The sequence below is a fragment of the Taudactylus pleione genome, unplaced genomic scaffold (genome assembly GCF_031769625.1).
Source record: "Taudactylus pleione unplaced genomic scaffold, aTauple2 ptg001287l, whole genome shotgun sequence".
Taxonomy (NCBI): Eukaryota; Metazoa; Chordata; class Amphibia; order Anura; family Myobatrachidae; genus Taudactylus; species Taudactylus pleione.
In genome coordinates, this window is record NW_028285687.1 from 65,006 (window position 1) to 89,380 (window position 24,375).

The 24,375-nt window shown below is 54.2% G+C and overlaps 1 protein-coding gene across 3 annotated transcripts in view; it reads left to right on the plus strand.

Moving 5' to 3' along the window:
• The first annotated feature begins 244 nt into the window (after positions 1-244).
• The window catches only part of FBRS (fibrosin), a 115,429-nt gene continuing 91,298 nt past the window's right edge, over positions 245-24,375 (plus strand). Inside the window, exons 1-8 of one of the 3 annotated variants that reach the window (XM_088462897.1) lie at positions 245-2,223; positions 2,808-2,951; positions 5,144-5,218; positions 5,311-5,334; positions 5,574-5,603; positions 12,620-12,668; positions 22,242-22,470; positions 22,560-22,777. In XM_088462897.1, coding sequence (XP_088319023.1) covers positions 1,966-2,223; positions 2,808-2,951; positions 5,144-5,218; positions 5,311-5,334; positions 5,574-5,603; positions 12,620-12,668; positions 22,242-22,470; positions 22,560-22,777 — 1,027 coding nt within the window. In that variant the 5' untranslated portion in view covers positions 245-1,965. Of the gene's footprint in view, positions 2,224-2,807; positions 2,952-5,143; positions 5,219-5,310; positions 5,335-5,573; positions 5,604-12,619; positions 12,669-22,241; positions 22,471-22,556; positions 22,778-24,375 lie in introns of all 3 variants that reach the window. The other 2 variants (XM_088462896.1, XM_088462898.1) reach the window with 2 other exon arrangements.

The following is a 24,375-nucleotide window of genomic DNA, read 5'->3' on the forward strand; positions in this document are numbered from 1 at the left end:
GCCTCACAGCTCCCCCGCGTTACGCCTGTGCCTCACACCTCCCTGCGTTGCGCCTGTACCTCACACCTCTCCCTGTCGGCCAGTCCCTGTAATTACATGCTGCGCCCTCCTGTATACATGAGAATCTCCTCAGTGGCGGTGAGTGTGGGGGCGGGGTTACTGGGGTCACGTGGGGGGGGGGAAATAGGGGAGCGGCCATTTTATCGGAGTCTCGGTTTCTCGCGACCTTAGTTACTGATCAATCTCCTCCGTGTACGCCTGACGTCATTACGTTCTGTACGGAGCACGCTGAGGGCGGGGCTTGAAGAGAAAGGGAAAAGACCGGAGACAGGTCCGGGGCGGAGGAGAGAGCTACCAGGTGCCCCCACCCCGGCCAGGATCCGCCGGGACCCCCAGCTCAGGGATCAGCCGATCAGCGGGCCGTCTGCACCCGAGCCCGGGAGGTCTCTGCTCATCCCACTACAGGGGTCCCGCTGTTCTCCCCCCCCCCCCCGTCACCGGGGTCCCTACCTTACACTGGTGTGCCTACACCCCCCCCCCCCTCTCTCCGGGATCCCCACCCTTCCCATCACCGGGGTCCCCACCCCCTCACTGACTCCATCACCGGGGTCCCCACCCCCTCACTGACCCCATCACCGGGGTCCCCACCCCCTCACTGACCCCATCACCGGGGTCCCCTCCCCCTCACTGACCCCATCACCGGGGTCCCCACCCCCTCACTGACCCCATCACCGGGGTCCCCACCCCCTCACTGACCCCATCACGGGGTCCCCACCCCCTCACTGACCCCATCACCGGGGTCCCCTCCCCCTCACTGACCCCATCACCGGGGTCCCCACCCCCTCACTGACCCCATCACCGGGGTCCCCTCCCCCTCACTGACCCCATCACCGGGGTCCCCTCCCCCTCACTGACCCCATCACCGGGGTCCCCTCCCCCTCACTGACCCCATCACCGGGGTCCCCTCCCCCTCACTGACCCCTTCCCTGGCGTCATTCATCCTCCCCATAGTCGGGGACCCTAACCATCATTCTCCTCTCCCATCACCTGGGTGTCTCCTCACCACTGTTATCATTACCCCTCTTCCACCCCTCCTGCCTGGGGTCACAACCCCTTACTCACCCAAGCATTGAGGCACCTATCCTTCATCCTTCCCATCGCCGAGGCCCCTAATCACTCACCTCACCGGGGTCCCTACCCCTCGCCATCACCCAGGTGTCTCTTCATCATTGGGGTGTCTTCCCCTCACCATCTCCCAGGGGTGTCTCCATCATTGGACTCCCTACACCTCACCATCCCCATCACTGAGGTCCCTACTGTTCTGTCCTCCGCTCATCTCTCCACATTGATTTCCCCCATCCAGCTTCGACCTTAGGGGTCTCTCTGCCTCTTTCCCAGTTGGTCTCACTTTTGGTTTGCCCCATATTCCTCCCGCTCTACCAGTGGTACCCTCTTTGTTATATTATTTCCCCTGGGGTTTCCTATCTTTGCACCCCTTGTCTAGTTCACTTTACACCCGGGTTGGTTTTTGTCGCCATTATTCAGACCACAACTCCATGTTTTTTCTGAGACTCCTGCTTAGCTGCACATTTCTACCCCATCTTTCAAAATTCGGTGCCCTCTTGCGCTCCCATTCCATTTGTGGTTACTAGTTACGAAGTTGGTGGTATCTTCACCACCTGTCTCAGGGTCACTCCACATATCTCAGGTTTACAAGGCTCCTCAGGTGGTGTGTTCAGGAACTCTCCATTATGTCCTATATAGTCTTCATGGCTTTGGTTCCATGTCGGAGATTTTCTTCTCATTCTTGACCACATGCAATTGGGTATCTCTGTGGTTTCACATACAGGATAAAGCACCTGGCCCATCTCATTCCTCACTCCTGTTACATCGAGGAAGCTGTCTTAGTCTGGTGGTCACCTGGCCGATATGCTTTATCCCGGAGGGTAACCTTCATAAATAAAAATGGAGGCACCGCCCCACACTCCTAGAGCCATGTCTAGGCCCCGCCTCCCACGCAGGCGATCCAAAGCCCATAGAGATCGGCTGAGAGGCTCTTCTCCCACTAACTCCTTCTCTTCAAGTCCTGAGCCGTCCGTCTGGCCGCTGCCACAGCGCAAGAAGAAGAGAAGAAAGAGAGGAGAGGAAAGCGCAGTGATACGTGAGGAAGACCTGATCGATGGCTTCTGTATCAGCAGTTATGGGAGCCTGGAAGCAATGCAGGTGAGAGCTCCTGCTCTGGTAATATGTCCTATTTCTATAACACATATATGTTACACAGCACTCTACAGAGCTTGGTCATCTCAGCCCCTGTAATTACCATGTCTAAAGACGATCCATGTGTGAAGTGTATATAGGGGTATGGGTCAGTGTCTGTAGATGATGAGGTCCAGTTAGTATGTATATAGGGGTACGGGTCAGTGTCCGGAGATCACTTGGGCTCATTTAGTAAGTATATAGGGGTAAGGGTCAGTGCCTGGATGCCATGTAGGCTTAGTAATATGTATATAGGGGTAAGGGTCAGTGCCTGGCAGCCATGTAGGCTTAGTAATATGTATATAGGGGTAAGGGTCAGTGCCTGGCGGCCATGTAGGCTTAGTAATATGTGTATAAGGGTAAGGGTCAGTGCCTGGCGGCCATGTAGGCTTAGTAATATGTATATAGGGGTAAGGGTCAGTGCCTGGCGGCCATGTAGGCTTAGTAATTTGTGTATAAGGGTAAGGGTCAGTGTCTGGAGACGGTTCGGTTAGTATGTATAGCATGTAGCAGCGTGTATGACAGTGTCCCTGCATTTGCTCTTCCTGTAGAGAGAGGTCTCGATGGAGACTGTCCCACTGGAAGAGCCTTACAGACAGCGCCCCCCGGGGAAGAGGAAGAGAAGTGATGGGGCCAGTTCTGAGGACCCTGGAGCTAGTGGGAACCAGGCAGACAGCTGGACACAGAAGAGCCAGGTATGTGGGCAGCGCCTGCTGGGCCTGTTTGCTGTGTGCGTGGAAGTTTATAGTGCAGTGTTGCGGATTCAGGAAGCCCCATAGCCCTATGAAGGAATAGAGTGCGGAAACCCGCTGGGGAGGGTTCTATATTGGAGGACAGGACTGGAACAATATTACAATTAGGAGAGTAAAGCTCATTCCCTTTGGGACTTGGATTTAATGCACATACCATGTTTCTTTCATCCTCGGGGATACTGGATGCGCTGTGATGTTACTCTATAGAGGATAAGCTCTGAGGAGCTGCCACTGCTTAGCCAAAGCCCAGTCTCTCACCGACCCTCGTATAGTCAGGGACAGGCTGTCCTGCCTGGCGTACCACACCCAAGCCGTCACGCAACCTCACTTATGGGCCAACATTTCGGTCATTCTGCGCAGTTGTCTGACTTGAATCCCTAATTCCTTATATAGAGAATGAGGACAGCCCTCTGGAGACTTATCCCAGTCTAAGGTCATAATTACACTGTCCTGATATACATAGATCATGGAGACTGCCTCGGGCTGGAAGGAAGGTGGTACTAAGGACAAGACTGCCCCCTGTCTGTGGAGGTAGCCAGCAGGAAACTGCTGCCCTGGTAAGGAACCAGCCACAGAGCTCTCTGGGAAATGTGGAGACTACAAATACATCACTCCCTGAAAGAAGGTCAACACTCTTCTCCGAAAAACTGGGAGGCTGGAGACCAGGAGCCAGAGGAAGCTCCTTAGTATGTCTAGGACCACACCATTTCAAACAGCTAAGGTAACTGCTGGAGAAGGAAGGGACCCTGACTTAAGTGATTGGGTCATGAGGCAGGCACCACGCTGGGCTCTGTGCATGCAAAGAACGTCTGGCTTCCTAATAGGCCATTCCTGTACTAGCAGATGCCCCCCAGAAGCAGCACTACCGGAGGTAACGGGTACATCAGATGGAAGCACCAACTGTATCGGAAACGTCCTTTCTGTGGCTCAGCTGAGGTGCCACATGCCCACCATCTGCTGGAAGGTATCCCCTGGGTAAAGGGTCTCGCTGCTGATGAGTCTTATTTTCCAGCTCACTGCCCCCGGGATGACAGCCACTGCGATAGCTGGAACATTTAGTGCGCCCGTCGCAGTCCACTCCGGCGCTCGGATGATAGCGCTGAAATCGGAGTTCCAGCACATTCAGTGGAGAGCTCTGGCTTCACCTTTACCCCGAAGACCCCGTAACCGGGGCGTGCAGCCACAAAGGCTGGCTTCCGTTCTCACAGTATTCCAGGCCCCGATGGAAACCAGGTGACCCCTGTTTACTCTGACGTCTCGCAGACACCAGTTATTAAGTAGATCAGACCTTGTCTTGTGATGGTAAGACCCTTGTCTAATAGCTGGGGCTTCCTTACATGTGATTGTGCAAATTGCACCACCCAAAAGAAGGAAACCATCTTAATCAGCGCAGTTATGGAAAGTGCGAGCTAACAAGGACGACTAAAGTCTGTATGAAAAGAGTTTTGTCCTGTGATAAGAACACACTCTCCTGTCTCACACGGAAAACGCAGGAAGAATGTCCTCTGGGAGAGAGCCGGTTTGTTCTCCCGTAGATGGTTTGGCAGCGTCTGGGCTGACCGCAGCTTGTCTCGCTCATCAGGTGACCATGAGAAGGGCGGACATTTCTGCTGTGGTGTTAGAGCTCTCTGTCTCTGTCTCTTTCTCTGTCTCGTACTCAGACTGACGACGAGTCTGAGGCAGCGGTGTCTCACTCATATATTTCAATAGAAATCCTGAGCTTGGCTAGGTCTCAGCAGTGGACTCCCCGTACCCCATTTTGAACCAGTTCCCCCCCACATCACAACGTTAGTGACTTTTGGTTTAGGATGGGATTCTGGACCAAGAAGAGTTTGATTAAAGGCGCTGACTTCACTGCTGGGCGGTCAGTGATACAGGCCGCCATTGTACCCAGCTAACGAGCTTCCAAGCTGCTGTCACCACCGGCAAACCCAATGGCTGTGTGTGTGTGTGATAGGGAGAGCGCTCGCTCATATATATAACTCTATGTCCAGCCACAGCAGAGGAACTCCATGGTTTCCTAATAGTTCTTTAATGAATAGTCCAACAAGCAGTTGTTGCCAATGTTCTCATGCAGATGTAGAGTCGTGTGTAGCGCGTCCTCCCAGCCTCACACCTGTCTCTTACTCTGGCAGAAGCGACGTTGCACCAGGATTGGGCCTGTAGAGGAGGGAACGCGCCATTCGGACCCTGAACGTGCTGCCAGTCAGGTGAGAGCACTCTATCTCCCATGTATGGTCGGTCTGGGCCCAGGTCTTTCCCCTCTCCCTGTCATGACGCCGTCTAATGTTCTCTCTTTCAGCGCTGCCTGGATGCGGGATACATTGTGAGTAGACCGTTAGTGTTGGGTTATTCATTGTTAGCATAGACACCCGTAGCGTCCGCCTGGTCTGACAGCTGCGCTCTAGTAGAGTGAATGTCAGTCTCTCTCTACTGAAATGATCAGTGTGGTGGGAGCCGAGGTTTTCTCATGTAAATGTTACGGGCTGAGGAGGATTTGTCAGCCGCGCAGAGGCTAGCGCTTTACTTCTGTCATGGCGTCTCATTCTTCCTTATCTCTTACAGTGCGACGCCGAAAGCAGCGCTGATGAGCAGGTAGGTGCCCGTGTAAGATGTCTCCGCTCATATCGGTATTAGTGTGTGTATATGTATATCTATCACTCTCTGAGCTACTCCCAGACTTGTCCCATCACAACTTAACTCAGTCACAATTCCCTGCGTCATAGTAGTGTTATAAAACTGTATCAGCTGTAAAGCATTTTAAGAACACAAAGACAGAATGATAGCACAAGGTATTGAGAAGAACAAATGTAAAACAGGCTAGAGGGTGGGCTGACCCCCCCACCCCCCCCCCCCGGCGGTGTTTGGTGACATCACCGGGACCGGGAGGTGATCTGATATACTTTAAGCTGCTTTGCAACCATATTATTGCGCTATTGTACCAGGTGGCTTCTTACTAATATTTCCTATTTCTACTTCAGGGTCCATAGGGGGTCCACAGGGTTGACCTTGGGGTATAGGTTGGGAACCAAAACCGGGCACCACGCAGTTAAAGCTTTTAGCTCCCAGGATGCACTTGGGTCCACTCTCCCTATAACCCCACCCCCAGCCAGAGGCACCTCAGTTTAAGTTGTGCCCGGCCGGAGTCGGGTCACCGTTTAGTGCAGTGGGGAGCTGATTAGCAGCCCCTAAGCTTTATTTTTTCTAAAGGACAGAGTTTTTTATTTTTCCTTTGGATTCTTCAGAGCGGCAGCGTCAGACTGTCCATAGGACGTCTAAGCTGCCGCTCCGTCACCCCGCTGGCGCTGAGACGCCAGTACAGATCTGGGGATCTCAGCGGGACCCCAGAGTCTGTACTAGCCGGACTCTGCGGGCGCCCAGGACTGCTGCCGGATTCACGGGGAGCAGGTAAGGCGCGGGTCACCGCTTGCGGTGATCCGCGCATTTGAAATGCAGTCCTGTGCCTCCGGTCTCTGGGGACAGACCGGAGGCGCCGGCAGTGGCGGCGGGCCCCCCATACCCCGTGTGTCCACTAGACCACCAGGGACTTAGTGTTCGGTGCAGGGAGCCGGCGTCCCGGGGGTTAATAGCCGGCCAGGGGAGACAGCCTTCCCTGTTACAGCGGCTCCTCCCCTCAGCTCAGCGCGCCTTTCAGTATCCATAGTCTGGCGTCGCTGAGCTGCTTCCTCCGCGGGCCACGCTTCCTCTGAGGTCTCCAGCGGCCATTTTCTCTGTGGTGCAGCAGAGATCTCCGGAGATGGCAGTGAGCCCAGTCCCCCTGCGTACCTCACCATCAGGTCAGTGTACACAGCGCTGTAGCCTTCCCAGACACTGAATCTGGGTAAGTTGCATGCAGTGTAATAGTGCAGTATATTATATGACATGTTTATGTATATATGTGTATATCTGCATTGTATGTGACTTATGCTAGTGCTGACTGTACTTTATTCTCTCACCTGTCAGTGTATATCTATCCCTTTCCTTATCTGCCCTAATACAGCTGTACTTGGGGTGGTTCTGAGACCTCACATTTATATACTTGTTAATATTTGTGTGGTTTGTCACATACTGTTGCGTGCTGCACGTTGCCATATTTTAGATGGAACTGTGTGTTGCATACGCTGAAAATGGGTCCCTGCAGCTAATTTTTGGCATCAGTCAGGACCAGTATAGCGCTGCTTGATCACAAGGCTTGGTCAGATATGTCTGACCAGGAGATGGAGCGTTATACTGCACCCATTTTTACTATCCTGCAAGCCATGTGCTGCAGGTGTTAGTGCGGAGGATTTAACTCTTAAAGGGTTCTGTATGTGGCGTCATCGGGTGCCGGTCCCTTTCACGACCCCCTTGGGCTGTTTGTTTTCTCGGGATCCTCTTAATTGCGGATCGCCGGGCGGGCCCCATTGTTGTACCTCACTTGGGGTTACTTCACCATACTGCCCTTTTCATCTCAGGGTATCTCGCAGTTTCTTGCACTCTTCCCCTGTGACACAGACTACCGCTCCCTACAGGGGTTTTTTCGAGTATATGAATTCCCCCTGGTGCCACAATAGTCTGTCATGCCCCTTGCAGGGATTACCACAACAGCCACCCTGGGTGGAAGTCGTTTTTCTATGAAACGCAAATTGGCGTGGTTGACGCCCTGTGGTTACTTCCCAGTTGGCTCTACCGTGAACTGGATACTGTTTTGGGCTCTTTCCCTCTTACACGGGGGGGAAGCCTATCTCAAGTATTATTATCCCTGCTTTCGGGCTGGTAGCAGGTCCATTCTGGTTAGAGTGAATGTTGACCTGCACCTGTATCATACACCCTCAGTATTACGTGCATTCTGGGTCCCTGTTGCTGACTAGCGGGTGGATCGCAGGGCGGGACTCTGGCTGTTGCCAGATATGAGGTATTACAACAGTGTTTGGTCTCCTGTCCCAAATTCCCTGAGGGTCATCATGAGCCCCTCCTGGGGTGGATGGGCGTGTTACTCGTCGGATTACAGACGTTACTACGCATCCCATTCCTGCGTGGTCGGATTCTTCTGATCCGTAGGTGGTAACTCTGCCTGAAATCAGTATACTCGCTTTCAGGGGTTGTTAACCAACCATGCTATAGCCATGGTAGGATGGGTAATACTATTGCATACTGAGCTGATGTATTTGTAATGTTTTTCCCCTCCAACACGTCTGGGGTTCAAGTGTATTTGGTCGCTCACGTAATATATGCAGTTGTCATAGGTGGACATGCCTATATTGGATACCAGCTCCAAACTTTCAGAGTTCCGGCTGCGACGGTATCCTCTGTAATACCCTATGGCTGCGCTCTGGGAATGCAGAGGTGCAGATACCATCTATAGGGTATATCTGACCTTGACAGTGGCAGTACAACTTTCCCGCCGTCAGCTATGCTCACTACGGGGCCTCAGACTATTAAGTCTTTTTGTCCCCTGGGTCAGCCTAAAGGTCTGTTTTTTCATAGACTGTCGGCCTTTACAAGGGCTGACATATCCAGTTCCGAGCAGGCCTGGACTGCCAGCCGATCCTGCTTCTGAACCAACGGATATATCGTCAGCCTGACGAGACAGGCCTACCACTGGGAGATGGCGATTTCTCAGTTTGCCCGGTACTAGTGTCTAGTTGCCGCGGCTACGTGGGTAGGAGGGTACGCCCTCTCTTTGCTCAGGCGGCCTATTTCCATGTGATGGTACGCAGGCCCTTATTCGGAACAGGGCCTTACAAATCCAGAAAGCTGTACAGTTGTTGCGGTAAGCGGAGCTAATTGGGCCATCCCCACTTTCTCAGCGAGGGACTGGTTGTTCTGCTTTCTTTCTGGTGCGGTGGCTGAATGGTCCTCTTTGGCCTATTCTCTGTCTCAATTCCCCGAACCAGTTCCTAAAGCTACCTGGGTTCAGGAAGCAATCCCTATGCTCCATCATACTATGTTTGGAACCCGGGGACTTTATGGTATCACTGGATATACAGGACGCGTGCCTACGGGTACTTACAGAGACCTTACCTCAGCATGGACTGAGGTTTGCTGTATCACAGCACTTACGATTTTTCGGGCTCTGCCTGTTGGGACTGATCTCAGTCCCACAGGGGTTTACCAGCATTTGGGATTTTCTGACAGTTCTTCTGTTCAGTATATCCCAATGCTCCTGTACCTGGATGGCCTCCTGCTCTTAGCAGGATCACCGGGGTACTTTACAGCCAGGTCTGGTTGACTGTGGGTTCTTCAGGGTGCAGACGTTTAATCAAGGGGAAAAAAGTCCTCCCTGCATCCCTCTCTGGGTATTCTTCACCTAGGAGCCCTGCTGGATTCTCAAAATCTGAGAATTCTTCTGGCTTAAGACGGCATCTCCACTCTTCCATTAGGAGTACATGGATGTCTGCGCAGTCGCCATATGTCTTTACACTCTGGGATGCATGGTCCACTATTCAGTGTCTGCCTTTGGAAGGGTGGAATGGGCTCAGTTCCATTCCAGGCCTTTCCATAATTGGCTTATCTACAGATGGAACGAGTTTTTTCTGTCGGATCACTGTTCAAACGATGATGCTCTCCCCGGAGGCAAGTCGGTCCCTTTTCGGGTGACTATGGCCATCTCGTCCAGGGTATTCTTTGCTAAGGACAGTGTCTGGTTCGCATCCATTTCAGTGCAATTGGATGTCTGTCGATTCCACCCTGTCAATTAACTTGTTGGAACTTTAGCCTGTCTTGGGCTTCACTCTGGCATAGCCCTTGTTTCCAGGTGAACCTGAAAAAGTTCAGTCCGACAGGGTCTGAACAGTGGCTTCCTTTTTAGCAATACTGTTCGTTGGGTGGCAATGTCAGGTATGTCATACATTCGGGAATTGTCTGAGGGTCTCCTCCCGACCATCTCGACAGTGTTCATTTCGGGTGCTCTCCATTGGGAAGCGGGAGTCCTCAGCCGTTACGACGTGCATCCCGGGGACTAGTCTCTTCCCCAAGAGAGGTTTCATCTCCTGGTGAGCAGGGGGGGGGGGCCCTCCTGAGGTGACACTCATGGCCTTCTGACTCTATCACACTAGGGTGTTACAGTCCAACTCTGGGGATTCTGAAGCAACCTTCAGTGACTCTTTGTCGGTGAAGGGGTTCTTCCAATTTGCGTACCTGTGTTCTCCAGTCTCCATTCTTCCTCGAGGGAAGTGTTTCAATAGAGACAGAGATGCTTTCCTGCTGGTGGCTCCTGATTGCCCCAGATGTCAGGGGTACTTGGTTTTTTGGAGTCTCTCCATCGATACTCCATTCCTGATGCTTCGCTACCCAGACCTGTTGTCTCAGGGTCCTGAGGTTTGCCTTGGACCTGGGTCGTTTGTCTTTGACTACGTCCCTATAGTGGTCTTACGGCTTCCATGGCTTTGTCATCGTTGGAATGATTGGAGCACATGGATCAGCTTTTGCTGGGACCTACCACAATCTGTGGCAGCCATAATTCTTATGGTATTATACCTATCAATACGATCCTCTGGTGTCCAGGATTTCCAGATTTTCTGGCATTCCTTCCGGCTGGCTTGGGTTTCTCCCTCGGCCTGGCCTTCCTGACAGTGCAGATCTCTACACTGTCAGTATGATTAGGTTATGGAATTGCTCCGCTCTGATATCCAGTTCATCCTTTGGAGTGTTCTCTGGATTATGCCTCCATTTGTCCTCCCTAGGGTCTCCTTGGGAGTTAGTAGTGGTTCTTCGTTAACTCCGGGGAAAGTTAATGGAACCGCTGGTTGTAATAGCCATTACATGGTCTATTGCTTTGGCTTTCTCTCTTTCTATCAGGGAGTTTATATCAACCAGGTGAGTGTCGGAATTGGGAGCGTTCTCATGTGGCTCCCTCTTCTGGAGGGCATCTTGTTAGGGTGTGAGTTGCTCTCACCCTGTGTTTCTTCTTAGTGATTTTCAGGTTCCATATTATTCTGGAACTTATGGTGCGGCCATTCAGTCCCCAGTCCTCTCGGCTGGTGTGGCCTCATTGACTGTGGTCCGGCCTCTGTGGATTTATGTGATCCATTCAAGTTCCTGACGGAAATCGGACTCCTTATTGGTGGTCTGAGATTTCTGGTTTTAACAGGAAAGGATGGCCGGCCTATGGCCATATGTTGGCTGGACGGCCTCGTATGTCTTCTTCAGGGGCCTACCCATGGGTAGGCCTTTCTGTTGTTGCTGCTTGTTTTTTTTCTCGGGCCATGTAACCCTCGTGGGTGGCTCGCGGTGGCACCTTGGCTGGTTTGCCTTGCTAGGTGGCCACCTGGTCTTCTGTCTACACCTTTTTAAGGTTCTAGGCATTGTTTTCCTTTGCCTCTCAGGATGCTTCCTTTTTGGCGGCGGATTCTCCTCTCAGCACAGGAGCGTCCCCTCCCTTGGTTGAACTGCTTTGGGACATCCCCAAGGTCAACCCTGTGGACCCCCTATGGACCCTGAAGTAGAAAACAAGAGATATGGTAAGAACTTACCTTTGTTATCTCTGTTTCTACGAAGTCCATAGGGTCCACAGGGCGCCCGCCCTGACGCACCTGGCTTCAAATGGGCTGTGTGACTGGTCACCGGTTTTCCGTCTCCCATTTCTGTGAGTATGGTTATCGAGTGTTCCAGTTTTCTCTCTTTTTTTCTCCTCCTCCGGCCTTTGGCTACTTACAAACTGAGGTGCCTCTGGCTGGGGGTGGGGTTATAGGGAGAGTGGACCCAAGTGCATCCTGGGAGCTAAAAACTTTAACTGCGTGGTGCCCGGTTTTGGTTCCCAACCTATACCCCAAGGTCAACCCTGTGGACCCTATGGACTTCGTAGAAACAGAGATAACAAAGGTAAGTTCTTACCATATCTCTTGTTTTCCCTGCTAGGACATGGCTGCGCAGGAAGCCCCATCCCCCCAATAGGGTCCTTATAGGGTCCTGTATATGTCACTGACACATGGTATCACACTCATACAGAGCTCTCGTGCATTAACTTCCCTATAAGAAATATATAACATAGCCAATCCCTTAGGTGACTGCCCCTCTCTGATTATAGAGCTGCCCCTGCATTAGGTCTGATTGCCCCGTCACCATTCATTACCCCAGGGTTTTCTTACACACTGGCATTTCTTAGCAAATCTGTTGTATATTACCTGGGTTAGGCTGTAGTCATGGGCACCCGCTGTGTAATAAGGCTGTAATCAGGGGCACCCGCTGTGTAATAAGGCTGTAATCATGGGCACCCGCTATGTAATAAGGCTGTAATCATGGGCACCCGCTGTGTAATAAGGCTGTAATCAGGGGCACCCGCTGTGTAATAAGGCTGTAATCAGGGGCACCCGCTGTGTAATAACGCTGTAGTCGGGGGGGCACCCGCTGTGTAATAACGCTGTAGTCGGGGGGGCACCCGCTGGGTAATAAGGCCGTATTCGGGGGCACCCACTGTGTAATATGGCCGTAGTCATGGGCACCCGCTGTGTAATAAGGCCGTAGTCGGGGGCACCCGCTGTATAATAACGCTGTAATCGGGGGGGACCCGCTGTTTAATAACACTGTAGTCAGGGGGGGACCCGCTGTATAATAACGCTGTAGTCGGGGGGGGCACCCGCTGTTTATTAGGCTGTTTGATGAGTGATATCGGATTGTGTCTTGTCCCGTAGATTCCCAGCGATGACCTTGCTGTGTCTTTCACCATTTCTACAAGTACAGGTAAGACCCTTCCTCCGCCATGCCACCATTGCTGATGTTACTGTCAGTGCACAGCGCATCCGTCTAAAGCAGGAGTGGGCAATAAGCGGCTCTCCATATTCTGTCGGACTACACATCCCAGCATGCCCTGCCTCAGTTTTGCTATCAGGGCATGCTTACAGTGTGGCAGGGTGTGCTGTGATGTGCAGTTCAATAGCAGCTGGAGGTCCGGTTATTGCCGCTGTTCTAAAGGTAACTGCAGGCTGGAGAGTGTGTCCTGGTGGCTGGTCTGGGTACAGAGAGGGGGGGTTGGTGGCTGGTCTGGGTACAGAGAGGGGGGGTTGGTGGCTGGTCTGGGTACAGAGAGGGGGGGTTGGTGGCTGGTCTGGGTACAGAGAGGGGGGGTTGGTGGCTGGTCTGGGTACAGAGAGGGGGGGTTGGTGGCTGGTCTGGGTACAGAGAGGGGGGGTTGGTGGCTGGTCTGGGTACAGAGAGGGGGGGTTGGTGGCTGGTCTGGGTACAGAGAGGGGGGGTTGGTGGCTGGTCTGGGTACAGAGAGGGGGGGTTGGTGGCTGGTCTGGGTACAGAGAGGGGGGGTTGGTGGCTGGTCTGGGTACAGAGAGGGGGGGTTGGTGGCTGGTCTGGGTACAGAGAGGGGGGGTTGGTGGCTGGTCTGGGTACAGAGAGGGGGGGTTGGTGGCTGGTCTGGGTACAGAGAGGGGGGGTTGGTGGCTGGTCTGGGTACAGAGAGGGGGGGTTGGTGGCTGGTCTGGGTACAGAGAGGGGGGGGTTGGTGGCTGGTCTGGGTACAGAGAGGGGGGGTTGGTGGCTGGTCTGGGTACAGAGAGGGGGGGATGGTGGCTGGTCTGGGTACAGAGAGGGGGGGATGGTGGCTGGTCTGGGTACAGAGAGGGGGGGATGGTGGCTGGTCTGGGTACAGAGAGGGGGGGATGGTGGCTGGTCTGGGTACAGAGAGGGGGGGATGGTGGCTGGTCTGGGTACAGAGAGGGGGGGATGGTGGCTGGTCTGGGTACAGAGAGGGGGGGATGGTGGCTGGTCTGGGTACAGAGAGGGGGGGATGGTGGCTGGTCTGGGTACAGAGAGGGGGGGATGGTGGCTGGTCTGGGTACAGAGAGGGGGGGATGGTGGCTGGTCTGGGTACAGAGAGGGGGGGATGGTGGCTGGTCTGGGTACAGAGAGGGGGGGATGGTGGCTGGTCTGGGTACAGAGAGGGGGGGATGGTGGCTGGTCTGGGTACAGAGAGGGGGGGATGGTGGCTGGTCTGGGTACAGAGAGGGGGGGATGGTGGCTGGTCTGGGTACAGAGAGGGGGGGATGGTGGCTGGTCTGGGTACAGAGAGGGGGAGGGAATGGAATTGGCCTGGTGGCTGGTCTGGGTACTGGGAGGGGGAGGGAATGGAATTGGCCTGGTGGCTGGTCTGGGTACTGGGAGGGGGAGGGAATGGAATTGGCCTGGTGGCTGGTCTGGGTACTGGGAGGGGGAGGGAATGGAATTGGCCTGGTGGCTGGTCTGGGTACTGGGAGGGGGAGGGAATGGAATTGGCCTGGTGGCTGGTCTGGGTACAGAGAGGGGGAGGGAATGGAATTGGCCTGGTGGCTGGTCTGGGTACAGATGGGGGGGGGGGTGCAATTGGCCTGGTGGCTGGTCTGGGTACAGGGAGAGGGGGGAATGGAATTGGCCTGGTGGCTGGTCTGGGTACAGAGAGGGGGGGATGGTGGCTGGTCTGGGTACAGAGAGGGGGATGGTGGCTGGTCTGGGTACAGAGAGGGGGAGGGAATGGAATTGGCCTGGTGGCTGGTCTGGGTACAGATGGGGGGGGGGGGTGCAATTGGCCTGGTGGCTGGTCTGGGTACAGGGAGAGGGGGGAATGGAATTGGCCTGGTGGCTGGTCTGGGTACAGAGAGGGGGGGGATGGTGGCTGGTCTGGGTACAGAGAGGGGGATGGTGGCTGGTCTGGGTACAGAGAGGATGGGATGGTGGCTGGTCTGGGTACAGAGAGGGGGGGGGGAATGGAATTGGCCTGGTGGCTGGTCTGGGTACAGATGGGGGGGGAGCAATTGGCCTGGGTACAGATGGGGGGGGGGGGGTGCAATTGGCCTGGTGGCTGGTCTGGGTACAGATGGGGGGGGTGCAACTGGCCTGGTGACTGGTCTGGGTACAGAGGGGTGGGGGGGATGGAATTGGCCTGGTGGCTGGTCTGGGTACAGTGAGGGGGGGAGGGGATGGAATTGGCCTGGTGGCTGGTCTGGGTACAGAGAGGGGGGGAGGGGATGGAATTGGCCTGGTGGCTGGTCTGGGTACAGAGAGGGGGAGGGAATGGACTTGGCCTGGTGGCTGGTCTGGGTACAGTGAGGGGGGGAGGGGATGGAATTGGCCTGGTGGCTGGTCTGGGTACAGTGAGGGGGGGAGGGGATGGAATTGGCCTGGTGGCTGGTCTGGGTACAGTGAGGGGGGAGGGAATTGAATTGGCCTGGTGGCTGGTCTGGGTACAGGGAGGGGGGGGAAATGGAATTGGCCTGGTGACTGGTCTGGGTACAGAGAGGGGGGAGGGAATGGAATTGGCCTGGTGGCTGGTCTGGGTACAGAGATGGGGAGGGAATGGAATTGGCCTGGTGGCTGGTCTGGGTACAGAGATGGGGAGGGAATGGAATTGGCCTGGTGGCTGGTCTGGGTACAGAGAGGGGGAGGGAATGGAATTGGCCTGGTGGGCTGGTCTGGGTACAGAGAGGGGGAGGGAATGGAATTGGCCTGGTGGGCTGGTCTGGGTACAGAGAGGGGGAGGGAATGGACTTGGCCTGGTGGGCTGGTCTGGGTACAGAGAGGGGAAGGGAATGGAATTGGCCTGGTGGGCTGGTCTGGGTACAGAGAGGGGGAGGGAATGGAATTGGCCTGGTGGGCTGGTCTGGGTACAGAGAGGGGGAGGGAATGGAATTGGCCTGGTCTGGGTACAGAGAGGGGGGGGGGGGATGAAATTGGCCTGGTGGCTGGTCTGGGTACAGAGAGGGAGGAGGGAATTGGCCTGGTGGCTGGTCGGTGGAGTTGACCTAGTGCAGGGTGTTACCCTATTGGATGGTTGGGGCACCATGGGGGATGGCCTGGCGTCTGGTCGGTGGAAAGTTGCCTGGTGGCAGTTCGGGGAAGTAGCAGTGTTTGCCATGGGATGTCGGCCTGGTGGCTTGTTTTGGCCGGGTGGCACTCTGGGTTTGTGGTTGTAGAGTTGGCTTGGTGGCTTCTGGAAGGTAGAGGGGGCTTGGTCTTGTGGAAGGTTGGGGGAGGGTGGCCTAGAAGCTCTCCGGCAGGAGTAGCTTGGTTGGGTGGCTGGCCAGTGGAGTAGAAAGGAAGATTACCCTTGGTGGTGAGTTTGTGGAGGAGGAGTGGTGGGGCTTTGGCCTGGTGGAAGGTCAGTATTATCTCTCCTTCTTTCTACTTCAGGGTCCATAGGGGGTCCACAGGGTTGACCTTGGGGTTATAGCTGGAACAGGATCCATGGGCACCACACAGTTAAGCTTTTAGCTCCCAGGATGCACTTGGGTCCTCCTCTATACCCCGCCCCCGAGCCACAGGCACCTCAGTGTAAGCTGGTGCCCGGCCGGAGTCGGTCACCGCGCAGGGGGGCTGCAGGAGCAGCCCCCAGAAGCTTTTTATTTTAAGTTAGATTTTATTTATTTTTAATCTCTTTTTACTACAGACGGCAGCGAAGGGCTGTCTGTTCAGACGCCCACGCTGCCGCTCTGATCCCCGACTGGCGCCGCGACGCCAGTACTGATCTGGGGATCGCGGCGGGAGGGCAGAGTCCGTACTAGCCGGACTCTGTCTACCTCCCAGGACTGCTGCCGGAGTCGCCGGGGATTCAGGTAAGCCGCGCGTCGCTGGCTAGCGGCGGCGCGCGGAATGCCTTAAATGCAGTCCTTTAGCCTCCGGTCCTGGGGACAGACCGGAGGCTGCTGGCAGTGGCGGCGGGCCCCCCCCATAACCCGTGGGACCACTAGACCACCAGGGATAAAGGGGCAAGCGGGAAGCCAGCATCCCTGGGGTTATGGCCAGCCAGGGGAGGAAGCCTTCCCTGTCAGCGGCTCCTCCCCTCAGCTCAGCGCGCCTTTCAGCACGTAGTCTGGCGTCGCTGAGCTGCATCTACTCGGCCACTCCTCCTCTGAGGTCTCCAGCGGCCATTTTCCCAGTGGCAGCGCAGATCTCAGGGAGCACGCGGTCCGGTCCCCCTGTGTACCTCTCCCCTGATCAAGGACAGTGTACACAGCACTATAGCCCTCCCAGACACTGAATCTGGGCAGGTTGATTGTAGTGTAAAGGTGCAGTGAGTATATCTTCCTGCATGGTATGTGACTTTTTGCTAGTGCTGCCTGTCTGTGCTTATTTTCTACTTACTGTCAGCTTATACCTATCCCTTTACTTCTCCTACAAGCCCTACAGGTGTGTGGGGGAGGGGCGTTTCTACTGACCTCACTTATATAGATCACGTATTTGTGAGGTCCGTCACATACAGTTGTGTGCTACTCAGTGCCATATTGTGGGCTGTTGTTCAGCACACCGGTGAGTGCGTTTTACTTCTACCCTGGTGCCAGATATATAATATATTCTGTCATGTCAGACGAGGAGGTTGAGCGCTCAGTGGCTCCGGTGTTGGCCTCCTGCGGACGCTGTTCTGCAGGAGTAGATAGGGAGGATTTGTCACAGGATGGCCTGTGTAGTCGATGCCAGGTGGCTCCTGGCCCATCCAGACCTTCTCTGGCGCAGGAACCACCGTGGGCGATGTTTTCTCAAGTGCTGGTGTCTATTGCGGACCGTCTGTCGGTCCCGACTGCTCTCCCTACTAGGGCGGTGCCCCAGCCGACCATCCCCCATTCCCCGGGTGTCCCGCAGTTATTGCGGAGTCCTCCTGGGTCTCAATCAGTAGGTCCATATGCGGGGTTGCCTATGTATATACAGGCTTCCCCTGTGCCGCAGCAGCCTGTGGTACCTTTTCAGGCCCCTATGGCGACTCCTCCACCATGGGTGGATGTGCTCTCCAACTCCGTGCAAAATTTGGCGGCCGCTTCCTCGGCTTTTTAGTCAATGTTGCAGACTGACATGCCTTCTAGGATTTCTAAACGCCCACTCATGACACGGGCTGCTCAGGTATCGGACTCAGAGGGTTCCTCAGATGATGGGGAGGTCCCTGATGACACTGACTCGGACGCCTCGGTCCAGGAAATGGATACCAAGTCGTCCATTAATGTGCGAGCACTAGTTAGGGCGGTGCGAGCTATTCTTCTTATAGAGGATGAGGCACTGGTTCCTAAGTCGAAGTTTCCTAGTTTCAAAAAAACTAAGGTGGCTTCTGCGGTGTTTCCCCTGTCGGATCAGTTGACGGATCATATGGCGGTAGCTTGGCAGGCGCCCAGTAAGAGATTCCTTCCTCAGAAGCGGTTGGCTTCTAATTACCCCTTCCCTGAGGCACATTGTAAAAAATGGGAAACTCCACCGGCGGTGGATTCCCATGTCACCCGTTTAACTCGGGGCGCCACCTTACCATTACCGTCGATATCCTCGCTGAAGGATCCCACGGACAGGAAAGTTGAGACTTGCTTAAAGTCTATTTACTCCCTCTCCGGGGCGGTGGCCCGACCGTCCATGGCCATCTCCTGGGTGGCCAAGGCCATTGAGGGGTGGGCCAATGCATTGGAAGATACCTTCCCGGACGACGCTCCGGATGTCCAGCGGGCATTGTTGGGACAAATGAGGGACGCTGCTTCTTACATTGGAGAAGCTTCTTTAGATGCTAGTCTGCTGACCTCGCGGGTATCGGCTGCAGCGGTGTCTGCCCGCCGATCCTTATGGTTGCGGTCCTGGAGAGCGGACTCTGATTCAAAGAAAGGTCTGGAGGCCTTACCTTTCAATGGGGAATTACTATTTGGTCCGGACTTGGACAAAATAGTGGACACCCTGGCTAAATCCAAGTCGGCCTTCCTCCCTTCGGCGGCACTGCCTGCTAAGGTTCGGAGTTCGGCTTTTCGTTCCTTTCGAGTTCAGGGTAAGGCGAAGGGTCAGTCCTTCCCGAGACAGTCTGCGAGTAAGACTGCCTCTAAACCCAAGAAGCAAGCCTGGAGTGCTCGGCGCCCGTCTTCCAAGCAGGAAGATAAACCTGCGGCCTGATGGGACGGGCCTCCCTCTGGGGGACCTCAGAGTGGGAGGCCGACTTCTTCTATTTGCCCAGTGCTGGCACAATACCACCACGGATGCCTGGGTTCGAGAAGTGGTCTCCCAGGGGTACGCCCTGTCTTTTCGGCACAGACCACCCCACCAGTTTTTCTGCACAAGTCCTTCTCAGGACAAGGCCAAGGCGTTACAGGTTCAGGAGGCTATAGAGTCCTTGCTGAAAGCAGGGGTCATTGTTCCCGTTCCTCTATCACAACGAGGGACGGGGTATTATTCGTCTCTGTTTCTGGTGCAGAAACCCAATGGTTCTCATCGCCCTATCCTCAACTTGAAGTCTCTGAACAAATTCCTCAGAGTTCCCAAGTTCAGGATGGAAACGTTACGTTCCATCATTCTGGCGATGGAACCGGGGGATTACATGGTGTCCCTGGACATCCAGGACGCCTACCTCCATGTTCCGATAGCATCTTCACACCAGCGGTATCTGAGGTTCGCTATCCTTCAACACCACTATCAGTTCCGGGCGCTACCCTTTGGTCTCTCCACGGCACCGAGGGTGTTCACGAAGATTATGGCGGTCATGGCCGCACATCTTCGGAACCAGAATGTACGGCTGCTGCCGTATCTGGACGACCTCCTGTTGCTGGCGAGCTCCCCGGAGGTACTGCTTCAACATCTCCACCTGACGATCGCTTGCCTGCAAGCACACGGGTGATTGATAAATTGGAAAAAGTCCTCCCTAATTCCATCACAGCGGATGGTTCATTTGGGAGCCCTGCTGGATTCGCGTCAGCAAAGGATCTTCCTGACTCCGGAGAAGGTCGCCTCCCTACAGCTGCGGATACACAGTTGCCTGAGCCGTTGCCGCCTGTCGGTCCATTCGACTATGAGAGTTCTGGGGTCCATGGTGTCGACATTCGACATGGTGGAATTTGCCCAGTTCCATTCCCGGCCCCTGCAGGGGCTGATTCTATCAGAATGGAACGGGTTACCTCACCGGATCCGCTCTCAGGTGCTGGTGTTGTCTCCGGACGTTCGGCAATCTTTGGCTTGGTGGCTTCAGACAGCTCATCTGGTCGAGGGGCGCCCATTTTGGATCCCGGACTGGGTCCTGCTCACGACGGATGCCAGTCTCCGGGGTTGGGGGGCAGTGACCGGCTCTTTGTCGCTTCAGGGTCGTTGGTCAGCGGAAGAAGCACTTCTCCCCATCAACATCCTGGAACTGCGGGCAGTATACAGGGCCCTGCAGTCGTCCGGCCCCGCTCTTCACGGAAGGGCGGTACAGGTGCAGTCCGACAACGCCACCACGGTGGCGTGTATCAACCACCAAGGCGGAACTCGCAGTCAGGCAGCGATGTCGGAGGTGTCTCGTATCCTGAATTGGGCGGAGGGTCACATTCCGGCGATCTCGGCGGTCTTCATCCCCGGAGTCCTCAATTGGGAGGCGGACTTCCTCAGCCGTCACGACGTGCATCCCGGGGAATGGTCGCTTCACCCAGAGGTGTTTCAGCTACTCGTGGACAGGTGGGGACTGCCGGAGCTGGACTTGATGGCCTCCCGTCACAATCACAAGTTGCCCGTTTATGGGTCAAGGACAAGAGACGCAGGCGCAAGTCTGGTGGACGCGCTGTCGGTGAAATGGACGTTTCACCTGGCGTATCTGTTTCCTCCGCTATCCCTGCTTCCTCGGGTTCTGCGGAAATTCAAGCAGGACGGCGGCATGCTCGTGCTGGTAGCTCCGGCGTGGCCCAGACGTCCTTGGTACTCCGATCTCAGGAGCCTCTCCATCGACGCTCCGTACCTTCTTCCTCAGCGTCGGGACCTGTTGTCTCAGGGGCCCTGCCTTTACCCGGATCTGGGTCGGCTGTCTTTGACGGCGTGGCTCTTGAGACAGCCGTCTTGAGGTCTCGGGGCTTCTCCAGTTCGGTTATTGGTACCATGCTCAGGGCACGCAAGCCTGCTTCAGCACGGATTTATCACAGAGTGTGGCATACTTACTTTCAGTGGTGTGAGTCCAGACTTTATGATCCTCAGGTGTTCCGAGTTTCTAGGATCTTGGAATTTCTTCAGTCAGGATTGGATCTCGGCTTACGCCTTGCATCTCTGAAGGTTCATGTGTCCGCCTTGTCCGTGTGGTTTCAACGGCGGATTGCAATACTACCAGACGTTCACACCTTTTTCCAGGGTGTTCTCAGGATCCAGCCTCCCTTTGTGCCTCCTGTGGCTCCTTGGGACTTGGCGGTGGTGCTACGGGTCCTGCAGGGTCCTCCGTTTGAGCCTCTTGAGGCGGTGGAGCTCAAGTGGCTGACATTTAAGACGGTTTTTCGCCTGGCAATTGCTTCGGCCAGGAGGGTGTCTGAATTGGGGGCGCTTTCCTGTCGCCCTCCTTTCCTGATTTTTCACCAGGACAGAGCGGTGCTCCGCACTCGTCCTGAGTTTTTGCCCAAAGTGGTCTCGAAGTTCCACATTAATCAGGAACTTGTTGTGCCAGCTTTTCAGTCCCCTGATCTTTCAGCTGGTGAGACTTCCTTAGATGTGGTCCGGGCGCTTAGAATTTATGTAGACCGGACGGCTTCGGTTAGGAAGTCTGATTCCTTGTTTATCCTCTTTGGTTTTCACAAGAGGGGTTGGCCTGCCAACAAACAAACGTTAGCCCGTTGGCTTCGTTCCGTTATTTGTGAGGCTTATGCACAAGAGGGTTTACCTGTGCCAGCCTCTGTTAAGGCTCATTCCACTCGTTCTGTGGGTCCCTCTTGGGCTGCTAGACGTGGCGCCTCCGCTGTTCAGCTGTGTAGGGCGGCCACCTGGTCTTCTATTCAAACGTTTTTGAGGTTCTATGCGTTTGACACCTTCGCCTCTCAGGATGCTTCCTTTGGGCGCCGGGTGCTCCTTTCAGCACAGGAGCGTCCCCGCCCTTAGTTGAACTGCTTTGGGACATCCCCAAGGTCAACCCTGTGGACCCCCTATGGACCCTGAAGTAGAAAACAAGAGATATGGTAAGAACTTACCTTTGTTATCTCTGTTTCTACGAAGTCCATAGGGTCCACAGGGCGCCCGCCCTGACGCACCTGGCTTCAAATGGGCTGTGTGGCTGGTCACCGGTTTTCCGTCTCCTATTGCTGTGAGTATGGTTTCTTGTGTGTTCCAGTCTTCCTTCTCTCTGTTCCATATTCTCCTCCGGCCTAGGCTGCTTACCAACTGAGGTGCCTGTGGCTCGGGGGCGGGGTATAGAGGAGGACCCAAGTGCATCCTGGGAGCTAAAAGCTTAACTGTGTGGTGCCCATGGATCCTGTTCCAGCTATAACCCCAAGGTCAACCCTGTGGACCCTATGGACTTCGTAGAAACAGAGATAACAAAGGTAAGTTCTTACCATATCTCTTGTTCTTTGCTGTTACCCTGTGTTATCTTTCTCTCCCCAGCTTCTCCCCCACTATCTGGGGGCCGTCTGAAGTTGATGGTGCTTTCCCAAATATCGGGTTTGGGTAGAAGTTGTGAGAGGAGCCAAGAACCAGAAATTGAGTTTATGCAGCCACGACCGTGCCCATCACCTGTTCCCAGACTACACGAGCCACCCAGTGCCTCCCCCAAAGCTGAGGCTACACCTGCCCAGCCGCCCCCAGCGCCAAGTGTAGATCCCAGAGCTAGCAGGTAAGCGCCACAGAGGTTTCTCATTACTTGCTAAATGCTGCATCTTACAGCTGGGACATAACCTCATTCTGCTTTCTCACTTCCAGCAGAAGAACTGTCCCCAAGCCAGTGACAGCCCCACAAGTGTCTCAGCGATCCACGACCCCATCCCTGCCCCTACCTGTACAAAGAACCCCTCACACCATACCCTCTGTCCTGCGTACTCCCTCCCATCATCATATCAACCTGTTTGCAACCTCACCAGGCCTTCCTCCCCCTCCCCCACTTATGCAAGTACCTGGCCATCACCCCTCGGCCATGTTATCTGGTGAGTATACCTGGGCGTAATGAAGTGGTGGTACCTTCTGCCAGCAGAATACTATTGAGATTTATAATGATGAGGTGTGTGTAGGGAGTAGTGACGTGGTGTATAATGTGTGTGTAGGAAGTAGTGACGTGGTGTATAATGTGTGTGTAGGGAGTAGTGACGTGGTGTATAATGTGTGTGTAGGGAGTAGTGACGTGGTGTATAATGTGTGTGTAGGGAGTAGTGACGTGGTGTATAATGTGTGTGTAGGGAGTAGTGACGTGGTGTATAATGTGTGTGTAGGGAGTAGTGACGTGGTGTATAATGTGTGTGTAGGGAGTAGTGACGTGGTGTATAATGTGTGTGTAGGGAGTAGTGACGTGGTGTATAATGTGTGTGTAGGGAGTAGTGACGTGGTGTATAATGTGTGTGTAGGGAGTAGTGACGTGGTGTATAATGTGTGTGTGTGTAGGGAGTAGTGACGTGGTGTGTAATGTGTGTGTGTAGGGAGTAGTGACGTGGTGTATAAATGTGTGTGTGTAGGGAGTAGTGACGTGGTGTATAAATGTGTGTAGGGAGTAGTGATGTGGTGTATAATGTGTGTGTGTGTGTAGGGAGTAGTGACGTGGTGTATAATGTGTGTGTAGGGAGTAGTGACGTGGTGTATAATGTGTGTGTAGGGAGTAGTGACGTGGTGTGTAATGTGTGTGTGTGTAGGGAGTAGTGACGTGGTGTATAATGTGTGTGTGTGTGTAGGGAGTAGTGACGTGGTGTGTAATGTGTGTGTGTGTGTGTGGAGTAGTGACGTGGTGTATAATGTGTGTGTAGGGAGTAGTGATGTGGTGTATAATGTGTGTGTGTGGGGAGTAGTGACGTGTATAATGTGTGTGTGTAGGGAGTAGTGACGTGGTGTATAATGTGTGTGTGTGTGTAGGGAGTAGTGATGTGGTGTATAATGTGTGTGTGTGTAGGGAGTAGTGACGTGGTGTATAATGTGTGTGTGTGTAGGGAGTAGTGACGTGGTGTATAATGTGTGTGTGTGTGTGCAGGGAGTAGTGACGTGGTGTATAATGTGTGTGTGTGGAGTAGTGATGTGGTGTATAATGTGTGTGTAGGGAGTAGTGACGTGGTGTATAATGTGTGTGTGTGTGTAGGGAGTAGTGACGTGGTGTATAATGTGTGTGTGTGTGTGTGTGTGTGGAGTAGTGATGTGGTGTATAATGTGTGTGTAGGGAGTAGTGACGTGGTGTATAATGTCTGTGTAGGGAGTAGTGACGTGGTGTATAATGTGTGTGTGTGGAGTAGTGATGTGGTGTATAATGTGTGTGTAGGGAGTAGTGACGTGGTGTATAATGTGTGTGTGTGTGTAGGGAGTAGTGACGTGGTGTATAATGTGTGTGTGTGTGTGGAGTAGTGATGTGGTGTATAATGTGTGTGTAGGGAGTAGTGACGTGGTGTATAATGTGTGTGTGTGTGGAGTAGTGATGTGGTGTATAATGTGTATGTAGGGAGTGGTGACGTGGTGTATAATGTGTGTGTGTGTGTGTAGGGAGTAGTGACGTGGTGTATAATGTGTGTGTGTAGGGAGTAGTGATGTGGTGTATAATGTGTGTGTGTGT